The sequence below is a fragment of the Electrophorus electricus genome, chromosome 6 (assembly GCF_041902795.1).
Source record: "Electrophorus electricus isolate QZ-2024a chromosome 6, ASM4190279v1, whole genome shotgun sequence".
In the NCBI taxonomy this organism is placed as follows: Eukaryota; Metazoa; Chordata; class Actinopteri; order Gymnotiformes; family Gymnotidae; genus Electrophorus; species Electrophorus electricus.
Genome location: NC_137502.1, coordinates 4,993,882 through 5,010,000, shown reverse-complemented (window position 1 = coordinate 5,010,000; position 16,119 = coordinate 4,993,882). Strand labels below are relative to the sequence as shown.

The following is a 16,119-nucleotide window of genomic DNA, read 5'->3' as shown; positions in this document are numbered from 1 at the left end:
GGAGTCATGTTGAGAACGCTTTGAAAAATTTGCATTTATATTGATCAGTGCGTTGTGTTCCTCTAGACCATGAGGCTAAAATCTGCTATACTGGACCTGAGCTGACGTCCAGGCGTTAGGCTGGACCTGAGCTGATATCCAGGGGTTAGGCTGGACCTGAGCTGACATCCAGGGGTTAGGCTGGACCTGAGCTGATAACCAAGGGTTAGGCTGGACCTGAGCTGATAACCAGGGGTTAGGCTGGACTTGAGCTGATATCCATAGGTTAGGCTGGACTTGAGCTGATATCCATGGGTTAGGCTGGACTTGAGCCGATATCCAGGAGTTAGGCTGGACTTGAGGTGATATCCAGGGGTTAGGCTGGACCTGAGCTGATATCCAGGGGTTAGACTGGACCTGAGCTGATATCCAGGGGTTAGGCTGGACCTGAGCTGATATCCAGGGGTTAGGCTGGACCTGAGCTGATATCCAGGGGTTAGGCTTGACCTGAGCTGATATCCAGGGGTTAGGCTGGACATGGGCATTATCTCCCTTAGCCCCACTAACTGGGTTAGCGCCAGAGCCTGACAGCCATGTGTTTAGTGCAGGGCCCCCCACAGACCACGTTCTGATATCCCCATATAATACATATGCTTCTGTAATCAGACTTCTTGTTTCAGCTTGTTTCATGCTCTCTTGTGCTTTTGAATACAAGACAATCAGTAAACGATGTTATTCAAAGCAATAAAAGCATTAAAATCATTAAGAAATGTCTCATGAAGCTATAGCGCCCCACTGTGGCAAAAAGAAAAAGTGTAACCAGAAAATAATTTAGCCTGAAGTTTTGGGAGTATATATATACTCCTGATATACTCATGATATATATATATATATATATATATATGTGTATATATATATATATGTAGTGTAGGGGTTAAAATCTATTTGATTAGGTCACAATTGTTCCACTGAAACACTGGTGCATGTAACGTTCCACCAAAAGCATGTGCGTGTGTTCGTATCTGTGTGAGAGGGAGAGAAGGCGTCTCCATCTCATTACGTGGCCTTGCTGTGTGCAGAACACCCAGAGGATAAGCAGCTCCCAGTCCACACAGCCGCTGACCACCCCTGTGGTCTCAGTCACCACACCAAGTCTACCACCACAAGGCCTGGTCTACTCAGGCATGCCTACTGCCTATAACACTGGTGAGTTTCTTACGCGCCCCCTCATCCACCTCATATTTATACACACTGACATTTGGACTCATCCTTAATTTGTTGCTTACTGAGAGATTTGCATGGCATCATCCTTCTAGCATCAGGTATTGTGTGGAGTAGTAAGCCCACATGGCTTGTCCCATGCACATGCAAGCACACACCCTGCAGTGTGAGTGTTCTCCCGAAGTGCGGAGGTGGTTAAGGCGCTCGCTCACCACCCGGGTTGTTGTTCCAGAATATTCCCTGAGCAGTGCTGAGCTCTCCTCTCTGCAAGGCTTTGGTTCTCCAGGGCTCTCGCTGGGCTCTGTGTCGGCATGGCAACAGCATCAACTGGGCCAGGCAGCTCTCAGCTCGCTGGTGTGAGTACAACACATACTTATATTCATGCAGGAAAACGATATGCACACACACATAATACATGTACACGCACATTAACACATGCATGCATGCACAAGTGCACACAATAAAAAACATCTGCGTGCACACACACAAACATGCGCACGCACACCCCGGCAGAATGACAGAATTTTAATTTCATTCTGTGCTTTCTCTCAAACACGTATGTCTCCGCATGCAGTGTGTGTGTGTGTGCGTGCGCGTGCGCGCCGCTTTGCAGTCGTGAATCAGTAACGAATCAGTAAGGAATGTCTCTCATGTCTCTGCTCAGGGGTGGTGGTCACTTACCTCAGGCCTCCAACCTCTCCATCAACACCAGCCAGAACGTCAACATCAAATCGGAGCCCATTTCACCCCCGCGTGAGCGTGTCACCCCATCCGGCTTCCCCCCACAGCCCCCCGCTGCCCGTCCGGACATGGGCCGCTCACCTGTCGACAGCCTCAGCTCCTCCTGCTCATCGTATGATGGCAGCGACCGGGAGGACCACCGGCCCGACTTCCACTCGCCGCTGGCCCTGGGCCGAGGCCCTGTGCCCGGCGCTGACGAGCGCCACAGCCCGTCTGTCAAGCGCATGCGCATGGACGCCTGGGTGACATAGAGGCGCCCGGGGGCCCGAGCTCCAGGCAGCCGCACGTGCAGGCGGGCGGGCGAGGGTGAGCCGGGCGAGAGGTCAGAGGCAGGGAGGGTCCTAATTGTTATTATTCTATTATTATTATTTAACTTCATTTTTGTTTCAGAAGGAAGGGAGCGCTGAAGGAAATTCTAAATGACCTGACCTATTGAAACTAAGCAAAGAGAGACACATCAGTCCTTTAGTAGAGAGCAGAAGCCCTGTGGTCTAGGCTGGCTTGAATGCTCAGAGCTGGGGTTATCAGGTACTTAATGCTGTGCGCTTTTAGCCAGAGTCCAATACGTAAGGAAAATAAAGATGATGTAGTGAGACGTTTTCGATCGTGGTAGTTGCGGGTCTGGTCCGGCAGTTGTGGTAGCTGTTCTTGCTGTTGAATTCACAGGTTTTGAAACAATCCCGCTGGGCTGAAGGGTGAGCTCTGAGCTCTGACTGCTGGCCTCTTGACATAATCCTCTAACTTCACATACCCTAAGAACGTAAGTCACACGCTAACTTATTCACAATTGACCATATTAAAAGGTTTTTGGTTTACAATGGGAGTCCAATGTCTAGAATGAGATCACAGTTGTTTTCAAGCTTAGGATATTAGCTATATTGTAACATAGGAAAGACAAGTCATACAACTTTAGTGGGTTTTTTTTTTGTTGTTGTTCAAAAACAAAGCATCAACTGTACAATGTATTCATGATACATTTTTAAAGAATAGAAAATAAATGAAACGCTAGCCCAGGTGAACTGGAGACGAGAGTCCTCAATTTAATGCAGCTTAAACAAATCAACGATAAAATAAGCCAAAGCCTCTATGTTTAAATTCTGTTTTGCTGTAGGTTTAGAAAATCTCATTTCTACATTCACTATTCATTTCATTCTTCTTCTATAATATTGTCTTTGTTACAAACTATGAAAAAGAAAAAAATCTCCATGCAAACCAGACCTTGAAACAATATCTAAAGCCATGAACACTCGCTGTTCTGTTTGTAAATTAAAGATTTGAGCCAAACTTTTTTCCTTTTGTTATGTATATAGCAACTTTAATATATATCACCTTCGATGTAAGTACGTATGTATTGTACCTTCACCAGATTGAAGAAAAAAGTATATTTTTTGTGGATTACTGCCAGGTTTACAAGGCAAGATCCTTATTCAGTAGAGCATTCACTGGTTAATATTACTATTTTGTTAACTATACTGTACTGTCTTCAAATCTGACTTATTGATAATAATAATCAAAGTGTTTTTATTTGAAATAAGGTTTTTTGGTCGTTTTCCCTTTAATGATGGTGAATGTCTGTCCTTCAGAAATTGTAACAACAGTGCTGTAACTTTCAAACTCCGCTGTCTCGTTTTCAGTTCCTTTGGTTTTTGTAAAAGGATCGTTATGAAATGATTTTCTTTCTTTTACTGTACACACACTGCCAGCTCTAAAAACCAAGGACCTGTTTCGAGCTCCGAGGCACTGTCCTCTCGATAGCCAATCAAAGACACGCATCTCCTCGATAACGGACGTATGATTCGTGGATATATATATATATATACTGTTTGGCTTACATCTCAGTTTATTTGGAGTTAATTTACACCCTCAGCTCCTATAGTTTGAGCCCCTCTTCAAAGGCACTTCTTATCCACATATTGTAAATACTATAACCTTATCAAAACCTAATACATACGTGCTATGTACAGAACACAACGTCTCTTTCCATGTGCGTTTGGTGAATTGGCTTGGCAGAATATCGGCCGAGGCGCTCCAGTCTGAGGAGGGCGCTGCTGTAACTGCTGCCCCCCTTTATGTTCTGGGGCTGGAGGCAGGCGTCCGTCCCTGCAGGCCGAGATGCGTCCCCCCGCTGCACCGCGTTGTCCCGTGGCAGCGACAGTCGTGCCCCCCCTCTGACCCCCCACCCCCACCCTACGCACCGTCAGGGGCTTCAGCAGCAAAAAAAAAAAAAAGACCCTTTCAAACGCCAGACGAATGCAAACCCACCTCTCTGCCGGACTGCACAAGCTCGCACCGTCGGGTTCGCCGTCGGGAAAAAGGAGGCTCCCTCTCTTTAAATTTGCTATCTATTTCCCCCCTTCTTTGTGTGTTTTCATGACCTCCCTGCCGTTATAGGCACAGCTGCAGCGTGGCAATAAAGCTGGCGATAATCTATGCAGTCTGCAAACAGCACACAGGGCCGTGGAGGAGGCCTCTTACCACAGCATTCACGCTGATAGGTCTGATAGGGAAAAAAAAACACACCAACTTTGTCACATGCCCATATATGAGGATACCTAGCATATGATTAACATGCTCGGGATGCAGTTGAGAAAATGACTGTTAACCTTAAGCCCTTAAGTGCTTGCATATTACGCAGGTGCACATTTTATTGGCAACACTTTAATCACCACCGAAAGCCATTTTACCACTGAATTACCTTAATAGGAGTCCTTTCGCTATCTAGCACATTGAAGTCTCACTCTTCTTCACGGGAGACTTCAGTTCAGCTGAAAGGAGACGCTTGGAAGTCCACGTTTTTATGATGTCCATCACAATCGACGCCTTTCAGGGTAGACAAGCAATAATGTAATTACACCCGTGCAGTGGGATACACTGCTCTGCAGAGTAGTGACATACAGGGCACTCAGACTGCAGCGAACACACACACACACACACACACACACACACACACACACGCATGCGCGCTAGCTCATCATTAGGAATCAGGGAATTTCTAGACTCTCTCTTGTGCACAGTTAGAGCCTTATTCCAAAGAGCAGGTGGTGTTCCAAATCCAGCTTGATATTTCTCATCAACATTAATTTCATCCCCAAATGAATAAAAAAAACCCTGAAAACATGGTTATCGTGGAGAGATTAAACACAGTCACTCCTTGTTTATCAGTCCCCAACAAACACACAAGAAAAACATAGAATTACATAGAAATACACAGAAATCCATAGAAATACATAGGGAATCTAAAGGGAGGAAGTCGCTCGCTTTGAACTGCGTGTTGCTCACAATGTGGTAAAATGAAGAGAATGTGAAATGGAGGGAAAACAGTTATTTGTAGAGAACTTTCTTCACTTTGCTGTGCAAGATTACACTGCTTTGCTTTATGGCTTTTCTAAAACGGAACTCTGTATTTGGTAATCGTAGTTACTAGCTCACTTCAAGAAGCTGTTTACGGTTTGGCCACTCGAACCGTTTGGCGGCACAAGCTGGACTTTGTTGCCATGAAATGAAATGTTTCAGATAAAAAAAAAGAAAGTCAAGAGAAACGTTTAAGCTCATCTGCATTATATTTCCCTTGAATGTGTTGTTTTATCTTCATGATACAATAAATATTCTAGTGAACTTTTTATTGAATGACTAAGATATTATGCTAGAGATTGTTGTACAAATTTGTATTCTGCATTCACTTAAGTAAAGATATTGGCTTTTACTGTGTAACATAGGTTCTCTTGCTTATTCTGTACAAACTGAAGTGAAAATCCTCTGAATCTGAGTAGACTTTGTCCACCTGTGAAGTCCCGAACTTTAGAAATTGTCCACTTTATTAAAAACCTCTATGTACCCTCAAATATTAACTCTATGTGCCTTACTATTGCTACGCCGAGGATGTATACCAATGACACAAAAACATCTAACCATGTCCAGTGACCCACCCACTGTTACACAGCATTGAATGAATACACACAGTAATGATGGTACTGTACATCCAGGCAAAGTGAGTGAATGTTAAGGGATTTTGGCTGTGTTGGGAGCATTCGGGACATGATATTGGTCATTCTTGTCAGATGTTATTAGTAAATGAGGTGTGTGATGGATGAATGATTGCCTACTGAGTCCTATAGATAACGATTTAAATCATGCCACCAAAAAGTATACAAACTTGGTTATTTAAAAAGCAGTATATTATAGACTACTGGTAAACATTACATTTTAAAAACTTTATTTTTGGAGAATCTAAAAACACATTTTTTTTGCATTAGCGTTAGACAACAGTAAACCTGCTCCAGGGTTAAATGTTTAAATGTTATGACTGTTATATCTGAAATACCCAAAATGAAATGCTAATAATGACCAAATATAGTTTAAACATTTCCAACTTTTTCATACGGAATAACTTCATTATAAAAAGCTGCTATAATACTCCCATTATTCGGGAGTGAATTAAGACAGTCCTGAAAAGAACACAATCTGATATAATACACATGAAACCTGTTAGATAGTAACATGGCCTGTTAAAACATCTTACACTTACACTTTTATGTATAGCCCAAGTAACTGAACTCATTCTCTGTAGTATGCCCAAAAATCACATCTGTCTCCACAGGCTTGAAAAACAAATTTATTCCTTTGACATAGAAAATGTTTTTGCTAACACTTGCCCCATGGCTGTAAAATGGCTTTGAAAATAAGTGTCACTTGTTTTGAAACACAGCGGAACCTGAACAGGTGTGTTACTCTTCACAAGAAGTTACAATACATATCTAAAACTGGGCAACAAACCTTTTGTAAGTGCACCTTAGAGTACTTTTTACCCTGAAATTGTATCTGTATTAGAATTCTATCACATAGCTACAGAGCAATTAAATTTGACATGAATCATAATATTACTTATACATAAATGCCTTTATTACACTTGAAATGTACAATGTACGATTTTCGCCTGCATTTGGCTTCAGGAACATTCCCCTTCAGTGTCCAGCAGTAGTCTGCCAACACAGACGGACACTTTCCTTGTGGTGCTTTTCCATACCGTATATAATGACATGTGAGTATACTGGAACAAAACATTGGTGACAGAAAAATTCTGAAACCATATTTGAATTCAGCACGCAAAAATACACAACGCATTTTTTTTTCTTGTTGGCCAGGGACGTGTCCACTGAGATGACACATATAAGCGTTATTTCCGCATTCTATTATATATTGGTGTGACTGTTGTTGCAGAACGTAACCAGCAGGTGGAGACAAAATACTTAACTGCACCCATAACGCTTGTTAATAGTTGAACATTGTCACCTGCCACTTTTTAAAAGTCCGGAAAAAAGCAACGCGAAACAAAAGTTAATAATTTGGTCATTAATGGAGAAATGAATCTAAAATGCGTTATTAAAGTATATCAATTACAGTTATAATGTAATAAATACATTATAATGTAATACATTTAAATAATTAAATGCAATTATAAAGTAACAAATAGTAAAGCGATTATTCGATGCAGCTACATCAACAACTGCGTTGCGACAGTTTGGCTTCTGTATGAATTCTATAATCAATATGAAGATTTTAAAAGCGATTTAAGACGAAACCACATTACTTCATGGGATGGCAATTTTCGACTCCGCCCCTAAAAAACTGAACAAACAGGTCCAATGGGGCAGGAAACCTCAGAGTAATACCCAGGTAGAACTTAACAGTTTATCTGCGAACACTTATTGGTCATGTCTTACAAAAGGAAAGGCATCTGTTATTCTATTTAAACCCTGGAAATAGGTAAGGCCTGTTCACTTTTGATTTGTTATTGGGCTAGAACGGGTTGTAGAGAGCGCGTTTGCCTGTTGACAGGTGACTGTAGTCCAGGTGTTTGTTCAACAAATCGTGTTAAAATCTCCCACTCTGCTTATAGCACTGGATATGTGCCTCGGCACTTATTTTATTGACTAAAGCGAAGGGTTAAGCTGCCATGTAGCTCACAGGACCCGGACGTGTTGCTGAGTCTCGGGGGATTGTACTTCTCTGAATCACTGTCTTGGTCTTTTACTGTTTCGCGGCTGAAAACGTCACAAACTAACTGTGTTGCTGTCTTACATTTTCATTAAAATGTACCAGTGACCGCCTTTGGATGTCTGAGGGGGTTGTTGCGTGGTTGTTTTTGTTTTGTTTATTCAAATCGTGAATTGTAGTACGCTAAGCATGAAGACTCCAGGTTTCGTAATGTTTTCTAATGCGTATATTTTCTCAACTTTTACCGTTTGTGGCCATGGTTTCATTTCAAATAAAAATATAATGTGGAAAATCAATTAATTGCTTGTTCTGAGAAAAATGCTGACAAATGTAAGTATATAATAGACTATTCACCGTTGAGGCGTTTCTGCGAACAGAATCATAGTTGCACTGTAGAGAAAACTGAGCAACTTACACAGAAATGTGATACATGCACAGCACATATTTTGCACACACTGCTTTTGACACTTTTAACCATGTTTCAAACTCACTAGAGTCATGAGTTTGCCTCATGTACTGCAAGCTGAGCAAAACATAAACTGTGCACTTCTTTCATGGGTTCAGTTATCAAAACATAAACTGCAGCATTTCATGTGTTCATTTATCTATTGGAATATCACAAGTGCACAAACTTTTATTTTCTGTATGAGAATGATGGCACAAAACCTTTGTAAATGGTCATCTTTATAATCTACTGAGGTCTAGAAATGAATTGGCAGCATGAAGGCCTGTGTGTTTATTGCCCAAGGTCCTTCCGGTGTGCTAGAGGAAGGGCAACCTGTACTAACTGAACCAGTGTGGTGTGTTTGCCTTTAACCCTTCGAGTCATTTTTGATGAAAATTAGGTATGTGCTTTCAATTGGCGTGTGGGAAGCAACAGGGCCAAATGAACCATGAGGTATGCATGCATTCAAGAAACAGAAACATTCTAAAAAGGAAAAAACAAACAAACAGTAAACTCAGATACATTGTCATATCTAACATTTCTTTCTTTATTGTTACTGTCATTATGTAAAATGATCTTTAAAAAGAAGTGAGTGCCAGCACAGTTATTTTGCCAGCACCGTACAGTTGCCAAGGTCTTGGACTGTGATGTGTCTATTAACCAACAATCTGTCTTTTAAACCATGCCTATGCATAGAGTTTTCTATTCTGGCTAAGTAGGTGCAGAAGTTGGGTAATTAACTTGTATTTCTCATATTTGGCTGCTCACAATTCCGTGATACAGCGTGTAAAAATGAAAGACTTTTGATTTTGAATGGCCATTAATTATACAAGGCTACAAACAGAATCAACCAATCTGTTGGCTTTGTAAAGCACAACGTCCCAGACATGCACTTAGAAGTATAGGATTTACAGAGCATTTGCCCAACCTCACCCCATTCCACTTTCAGCCTCGTTCCACCACACTCCCAGTGCAGCAGCAGACCAGGCTGAACGTTGGTAGATCGTCAGATGCCTCAAGCCTAACAGAAGAAGCCAGTAGCTGTAGAGAAAAGGAGAATGCCAACCTTTACATACCAGTGGCATACCTGCAACAATGGCAAAAGCATGGACTACTTGGCAGAAGCAATTTGTGGGCCTGTAAATTTCTAAAAAACTAAAAATTAAATAAAATAATAGCCCCTCCCCCGGGGGGTCTTTTTATTTCGAGATCGGGTCCTCTACCAGAGGCCTGGGAGCTTGAGGGTCCTGTCTAGTATCTTAGCTGTTCCCAGGTCTGTAATCTTCTGGATGGAGATCTCAGTTGTTGTTCCAGGGAACTGCTGGAGACATTCTCCCAGTTTGGTCACAGCTCCTAGTGCTCCGATTGCCACGGGGACCAGTATTGCCTTCGCCTTCCACGTCTTTTCTTCTTCTTTTCGGCGTGTGGCATTCACAGCCAGTGTAAAGGACCGGTCACGGGCTCTCGGGGTGGCTGTCACATATATTTTAGTCTTGTAGCCTTGTTAGAATGTGCCAGACTTTGCATCATACCAAATGCACTCACCCAAACCAAAGCCAAGATGTTCTAAACAGTGAACACCCCCACCAACCCAAATACCAGCATACAGAACACATCATTCTGAAGCACTGGATTAGCGTAGTCTCTCTTTCATTTGAAAATAACAATCTTTTGTAAAAACAATCTACAAATATTCAACCATTAAGGCTATAAATAAATTATTGATTAAAAAGAACTGGTTTCATCCAATATGATCAACTGTGTTTTGTTTATTAGTTAAGAACTTATTCTGATAATTAGCTGCTGATCGTGGCACTCTGATCTATGTTTACTATAATGGTACAGGTGTAGTCCCACTAACCTTTTTAACTAATCATGAATCAGGGTGTCTGCTGCACACTGGTACTCAAATGTGCATAAATCTTAGATCCTCCCAAATGATAAGTTATTCATTTGGCAGTAGGTGTTTATTTATATAGTAAAAAAACTATATGCCATGTAATGCACACTAACACATTAAAACATTAATACAACTTTTATTTTGCCCACCAACACCACCCACTTCTTTAGAAGATCAATAAATCTTTGTCAGTGGTAATATATAGCTCATGAGTCAGTGGAGGTCATCCCCCACATGGACATTGAGACACATGCAGATACATGCAGATAACAATGATAAAGAAGCATGGAGAAATATAAATAAAAACAATAACAAATAAAAACAACAACACTTATCATGGTGGTAATAAATAACAGTGATAATTCAAGACAAAAAAGAACAAAGAGAAAAATAATGTATTAAAACTATAGCTAGTTACAATTAACATCACTGTCCTTAGATTTGTCTATGTCTGTGTATGTATATTAACATGTACAAGAGAGCATTCATGGAGAAGTACGTACATGTGTGGTTTGGTTATGGGTCTAGGGTGTATATGTAAATGTGTTTTTGTTATGGTTATTGGTGTATATGTAAATGTGTGTTTGTGTTTGGTATGGTTATGGGTGTATTATGTATATGTAAATGTGTGGTTGGTATATATGCAAATGTGTGTATGATGTATATGTTGATGTGTGTTTGGTATGGTTATGGGTATATGATGTATATGTAAATATGTGTATGGTGTATCTGCAAATGTGTGTTTGGTATGGTTATGGGTGTATGGTCTATATGTAAATGTGTGTTTGGTGTATATGTAAATGAGTTTATGGTGTATTTATAAATGTTTGTGTGTGTGTGTGTGGTATAGTTATGGGTTTATGGTGTATACGTGTGTTTGGTTATTTTTTAAAATTGGTGTCAGTTAGAGGAGTCATTGATATAACGCACTGAGTACCTGTCCAGGTTGTGTTGAATTCAGTTGTGTTTTTACAGAAGCTGAAAGCTTTTCCATTGACATCCAGTGTCGAAAACAGATAAATGACAAAAAAAAATGGATAAATATCAAAAGAAAAAGTTTGAAAGAATTTACTCTTGGCCCATAGGAAGGATTTATACTTATGATCCTGATAAATAGCTTTAAACATTTTCTCGGGTATCTTAAAACCTTTTCTAACCTTTCTTACTGTATTTTTCTATAATCTAATATCCAACTGTTATACAGTATACTTTGTCTTCATGAAAGGTGATCAACTGAAGTTAAAAACACTTCCGAGTACCACGCCAAACAAACAGATGTAAGTAAAAAGGCTGCTTTGTAGAGTGAATTTATTGTGTCTAAATGCTTGGTATGTTTTAAGACAACTCCTTCGCATCACGGTTCCCATGGTGATGCGATTGCATATGTCTCGTGGTTTTGTTGTTTTTTTTTTGCCTCCTTGTTTAGGTCACGCCCCTCGATTGCTTTCGCCTGTGTCAAATGATCCCTTGCTAAGCCCTTTATTTAAACCCTGTGTTTTGTTAGCGCCAGTGTTGGTTATTGTATGGTTATTGTAAGGTTTGTGACTTTTCTAGCTTGAGTTGTTTTTGTTTATTCATTTCGAGTTTCACTTTGCCTTTGTTTTTATGTTCCTGTGCTTTTTGCCCGAGTTGCTTTGTTCCTATCGCAAATCCCTCATGCGTTAGCATCTGAGCCTCGTTGCGTGCCTAACCAGAATATTGGCTTTGGAGCGCTTTTCTTGTTCTTTGTGTGTGTGGTTAATTTTATTACATTGTGTTGGTTACTACAGAATGCTTTATGGCTGGTCACACCTCTCACTTTATAATCTTTTGGTAAACCAACACTATACAGTTCTCATACTGATCGATGTTGCTGGTTTTGTGGGATTATTTATTAGTGGTTGTATGCTAGTCTACCAACATCTGATTAAAACATGAAAAGACAGAATATCCTGAGCCATTTAATTACAAACGCCTACCTTGAACCTAGCCGCACCTACCGCGTTGTTAAACACACCTATCTTATGGGTTCGTTTTCTAAGCTGTACAATTAAAGACCATGTGCTAGCATGCACAGGTCAATTAGCCACTATCTAGACTGGTCATGATGAGTGACTTTCTGACTGCAGGTCCACTCCTGACATGATATTATTTTGGTGGTGTACCATTCAGGATGGTGCAATTTATTATATTGAAATAGTAATCACATAGTTGTGTGACAGTGGCAATGGCCCTGGTACAAGTTTATGAGGTAGAGCAGCTGTAGTTTTTACAGTTGTCAGTGGCACTGATTGTATGCAATAAATGCATACAGTCGCTATATTTCTAATCATTATATAGAATATGGGCTTCTGGTTGTAGAAGCGACTGCATTTTCCCCCTCGGTGACTCAGCAGTGACAGTACAGCTCCTGTTGAGTGATGTCAAGCTCCAATTCCAAGACCTTTTTTTTACCATTATGAAGCAGTGCTCCAGTAATGAGGAAATATCACATGACTGGTACTGAGGCATTGCTTTCATGGGGGGGTGTTGTTATTATTGTAACTTCACTATTGTAACTTCTTTATTGTAACTTCACTAATATGCACTTGACTAACATTCTTTTTATTCTGTTTTTCTTCTTATAAAGTTTTCTCTAAGACGTCTAAGGAAGAGCAGTCAGAATGGAACCCAAGAAGAATGTTTTACTCAGACTGCGAGAGAAGGCCAAGCCCCTTTTTAACATGAAGAAAGGAAAGAAGGCCAAGAAGACCCCCCTGAGGTACAGGAGGAGTATCTCGGTACCGGACCTCCGATGCTCCAGCCCATCTCTGCTGGACTCTCTCGCAGTGTCTCCAGACCCTGACACAGCTTCCTTTTCTGGCTTAAAAAGACAGTTTTATCTGGATGAAGCCGAGATTGAAACCTCAAGTCTGGCTTACTCTGACAATTTCGTTGTCACAGATGAGCCACTTTCAGTCAAGAGTAGCAACCAGTTCACTTTCCCCGCGGACATGGATCATGCTTTGGAAACAGCACCCCCGAGTGGCCTCCCAAAGCAGCTTCCTGAACCATGCACGCCATTCTTATCCAAGGAAGTGGACCAGTTCGTCCTCCCAGAGACACTTTCCTTATCCCTGTTACCTCAGACGGACATCCTTTCAGCCTCAGAGAAGCCAGCTTTCGTGGAGGTCCCTGTTAGGAAGTTGGCGTCTGATAATACAGTCCTCAGCCTCCCAGAGAGACTCTCCTCAACTGCGTTACCCGAGCTTGACATCCTTTCGGCCACAGAGAAGTCAGCTTTTTTGGAGGTCCCTATGAGGAAGGATAGGAATGAGAAGAGGATGGAGGAGAGGGACAGAACCACTAGGTGGTATATAGATTACCTAGACAATGAGTCGGCATGCAGCACACCATCCGAGGAACGGTCCTGCAGCCCTTGTCTTCCTGAGCAGGAGCTCACTGCTGGGCCAGACAACATTCCATCACTATCCAGAGAGATGTGCATCATTGGATCAGCTGAGAACTTTAATGATGTCAGTTAACATATATCTATATATATCGGCTGAGAAGTTGCCTCTGTTTCATGCCATTTCTGCCACAATTCATAACAACAACAGAAATAATCTTTGTTTTAGCAGGTTGCCAGCGAGAGCAATGACTATGAGACCAGTCCATCTGGAAGACAGACAGTGAGTGATGAGCAGTGAACATTTCTGCTCCATGTGTATGTGGGTGGGAGCACGCCACTGGTTTAAAAGGAAGAAAATAAACGCATGAGCTGTTGGCCTTATTAAATATCTCAGACGATACTTGTGCCCCATGCGTTTACCCCCTACTTAAACACTGTGGTTGGACCCTAGTTTCAAATAATCAGGATATACTGTAGGCCAAGTTTAGTATGATGGCAATGTTTGCTGCAATGTTTTGCTTGCATATTGAAATCTGTGAACTTTGAGTTTGATAGCTCATGGATTTGACAGCTCGTGCAAAATTTGCCTTCACTGCTAGTTATTTTTAGTAAAACCTGTGTCACTTGGCTATAAATGCATGACTAGCATAGAAGTAATTCAGCAGTTCACCCTCCAGTTCCTGCACTGTTAAAAATAAGGTACCCTGAATTTATGAAAAGTTGTGACCAAAAACTATATCACAATAGTTTAAAAGAAATCATATTGACTTTCGTAATGTGAAAAATTGTTAAAATATGCTCATCGTCAAGCCCATATCTGAGAACTGGTTCTGTGCAGGGCTCAGCAGTCAGCAGCGAGATCCAGCCTGTTCCAGCAGGTCAGAAGGTTCAGTACCTGCTCACCATCAACTTAAAGGAGGGAAGACACCTGGTGATCAGAGACCGCAATGGTAGGTGCACTTCCTCTTGTGCCATTGCACCATAATGTGCAAAGCTGCACGCCACCCTTCACTTATGAACTCAATATCCAATTTATTACTTTTCCAGTCTTCCACTGAAAAACAGCTGTCAGTCAATTTGTGATTTAGCACCCAAATATAGCAGTGCCAACAAACCTGACATTAGACAAGTCACTGACAATATAAAAATACTTTTTATCTGGATTTTCCACTAAAGGTATGAGTGAGCCAAAATGTATGTAAAATATCTTGCAGTGCAGCATTCTTAGCCCAGAGCGCAGCTGTAAGCATGCTTGTTCAGAACACCTGATATTTCAAGCAGTGTATTGTTTTCATTTCTCTTTATCTTAACGGTGGAAGCATAACAAAAGGGTATTGGTGTATTTGTAAAGTGATTAAGGAGGAAATTGAAGTGGGAAATCCATAATTAGTTGCTTTTTTATTTACATTTTTAGGAGACCAAAAGTAGTAATTATTCTGTAGATTTGTGTGGGTGTATGGCTGTACATGGGTCCTAGAAAAAACACTGACGTGTTCTAAGGGGCAATAAGTCTATCATCATACTTTTACATTTTTCTTCCACAAACACGCAAGTCCTCTCCAGATTTAGAGGTTTATGAAACTATAAAACTAGGAAGCCAGCCTGGGAATATTGCTTTTGCTAAGGAATTGCAGTTTAAATGTGGTTTCAGTAGCCTCTGATAGCATAGCATATTAATCACATGAAAATAGGTCACACTATCTTTGCATTCGATCCGAGTCTTGAATCATTCGGTAACATCTGCTCTTTTCCAATGGCCGGAGAGATTGCTTATCGGAGAGTTGCGAGGCTTTTGTGGACAGCATGACTCTGAGCTGGTCCGAGGCAGCAGCTGAGCATGTGGTCCGACCAGAATGGAACAGTCTCACTTACTTCAGGCCCCTCCCTAATGGTTGTAGTGTTAAGACGTGGCGTCAGAAACTAGGTTTTTTTCCCCCTCTCTCTCCGTCAGGCTGTGCTTGTGGCTTAACAGCCAAATCAAGCGGCCCTGGGACTGGGCCGCTCAGCGCTCGTGGGACTTTGGCACGCCAGCAGAGGCAATAAATGCACTAGCGTCGAGACTTACTCTCAGAGCAGAGCAAATTGTAAATGAACTGGCCGAGCAGAAACCAGAGCTCCAAGTCAACACGAGCATGTGCTCGTGTAGGGCGGGGAGTGGCTGGCGGCAGCATTCCGCACATATTCCGCAGCGCCTCGGCTTATTTCTCATTCCTCCCTGCCCCAGCACGGGAATCTTCCCGTTTGAAAAGTGTTTACTGCCATCTTTTTTGGCGCAAATGGACCGAGTGCAGTTCCATTTGATTCCTCAGATCCGGTGCCAGTTTATTTGGCAGGCCTTGCCAAGATGATTTGACACCTAATTCTCCTGATGAGTGTCACAGGTGTATGCCCCGAGGCTGGTAATTACTATCATCCCCTCATTCTTTCTCATAATTGCAATATTCCAGTCATATTCCTTACAGCCAGATG

The 16,119-nt window shown here is 41.6% G+C and overlaps 2 protein-coding genes across 12 annotated transcripts in view; both read left to right on the top strand.

Moving 5' to 3' along the window:
- Window positions 1-5,783, top strand: part of mef2aa (myocyte enhancer factor 2aa) — an 80,250-nt gene extending 74,467 nt beyond the window's left edge. For all 6 annotated transcript variants that reach the window (XM_035525161.2, XM_035525159.2, XM_081716532.1 and 3 more), the window contains 3 exons: window positions 1,059-1,185; window positions 1,433-1,556; window positions 1,865-5,783. In XM_035525161.2, coding sequence (XP_035381054.1) covers window positions 1,059-1,185; window positions 1,433-1,556; window positions 1,865-2,192 — 579 coding nt within the window. In that variant the 3' untranslated portion in view covers window positions 2,193-5,783. The remainder of the gene's footprint in view (window positions 1-1,058; window positions 1,186-1,432; window positions 1,557-1,864) is intronic.
- Window positions 5,784-7,566: 1,783 nt separating this feature from the next.
- mctp2a (multiple C2 domains, transmembrane 2a) overlaps window positions 7,567-16,119 on the top strand; it is a 37,093-nt gene continuing 28,540 nt past the window's right edge. For 3 of the 6 annotated variants that reach the window (XM_081715405.1, XM_035525312.2, XM_081715406.1), the window contains exons 1-5: window positions 7,567-7,704; window positions 11,506-11,557; window positions 12,889-13,774; window positions 13,877-13,930; window positions 14,489-14,600. In XM_081715405.1, the coding sequence (XP_081571531.1) occupies window positions 12,923-13,774; window positions 13,877-13,930; window positions 14,489-14,600 (1,018 nt within the window). In that variant the 5' untranslated portion in view covers window positions 7,567-7,704; window positions 11,506-11,557; window positions 12,889-12,922. Of the gene's footprint in view, window positions 7,705-11,484; window positions 11,558-12,888; window positions 13,775-13,876; window positions 13,931-14,488; window positions 14,601-16,119 lie in introns of all 6 variants that reach the window. The other 3 variants (XM_035525313.2, XM_081715403.1, XM_027003983.3) reach the window with 3 other exon arrangements.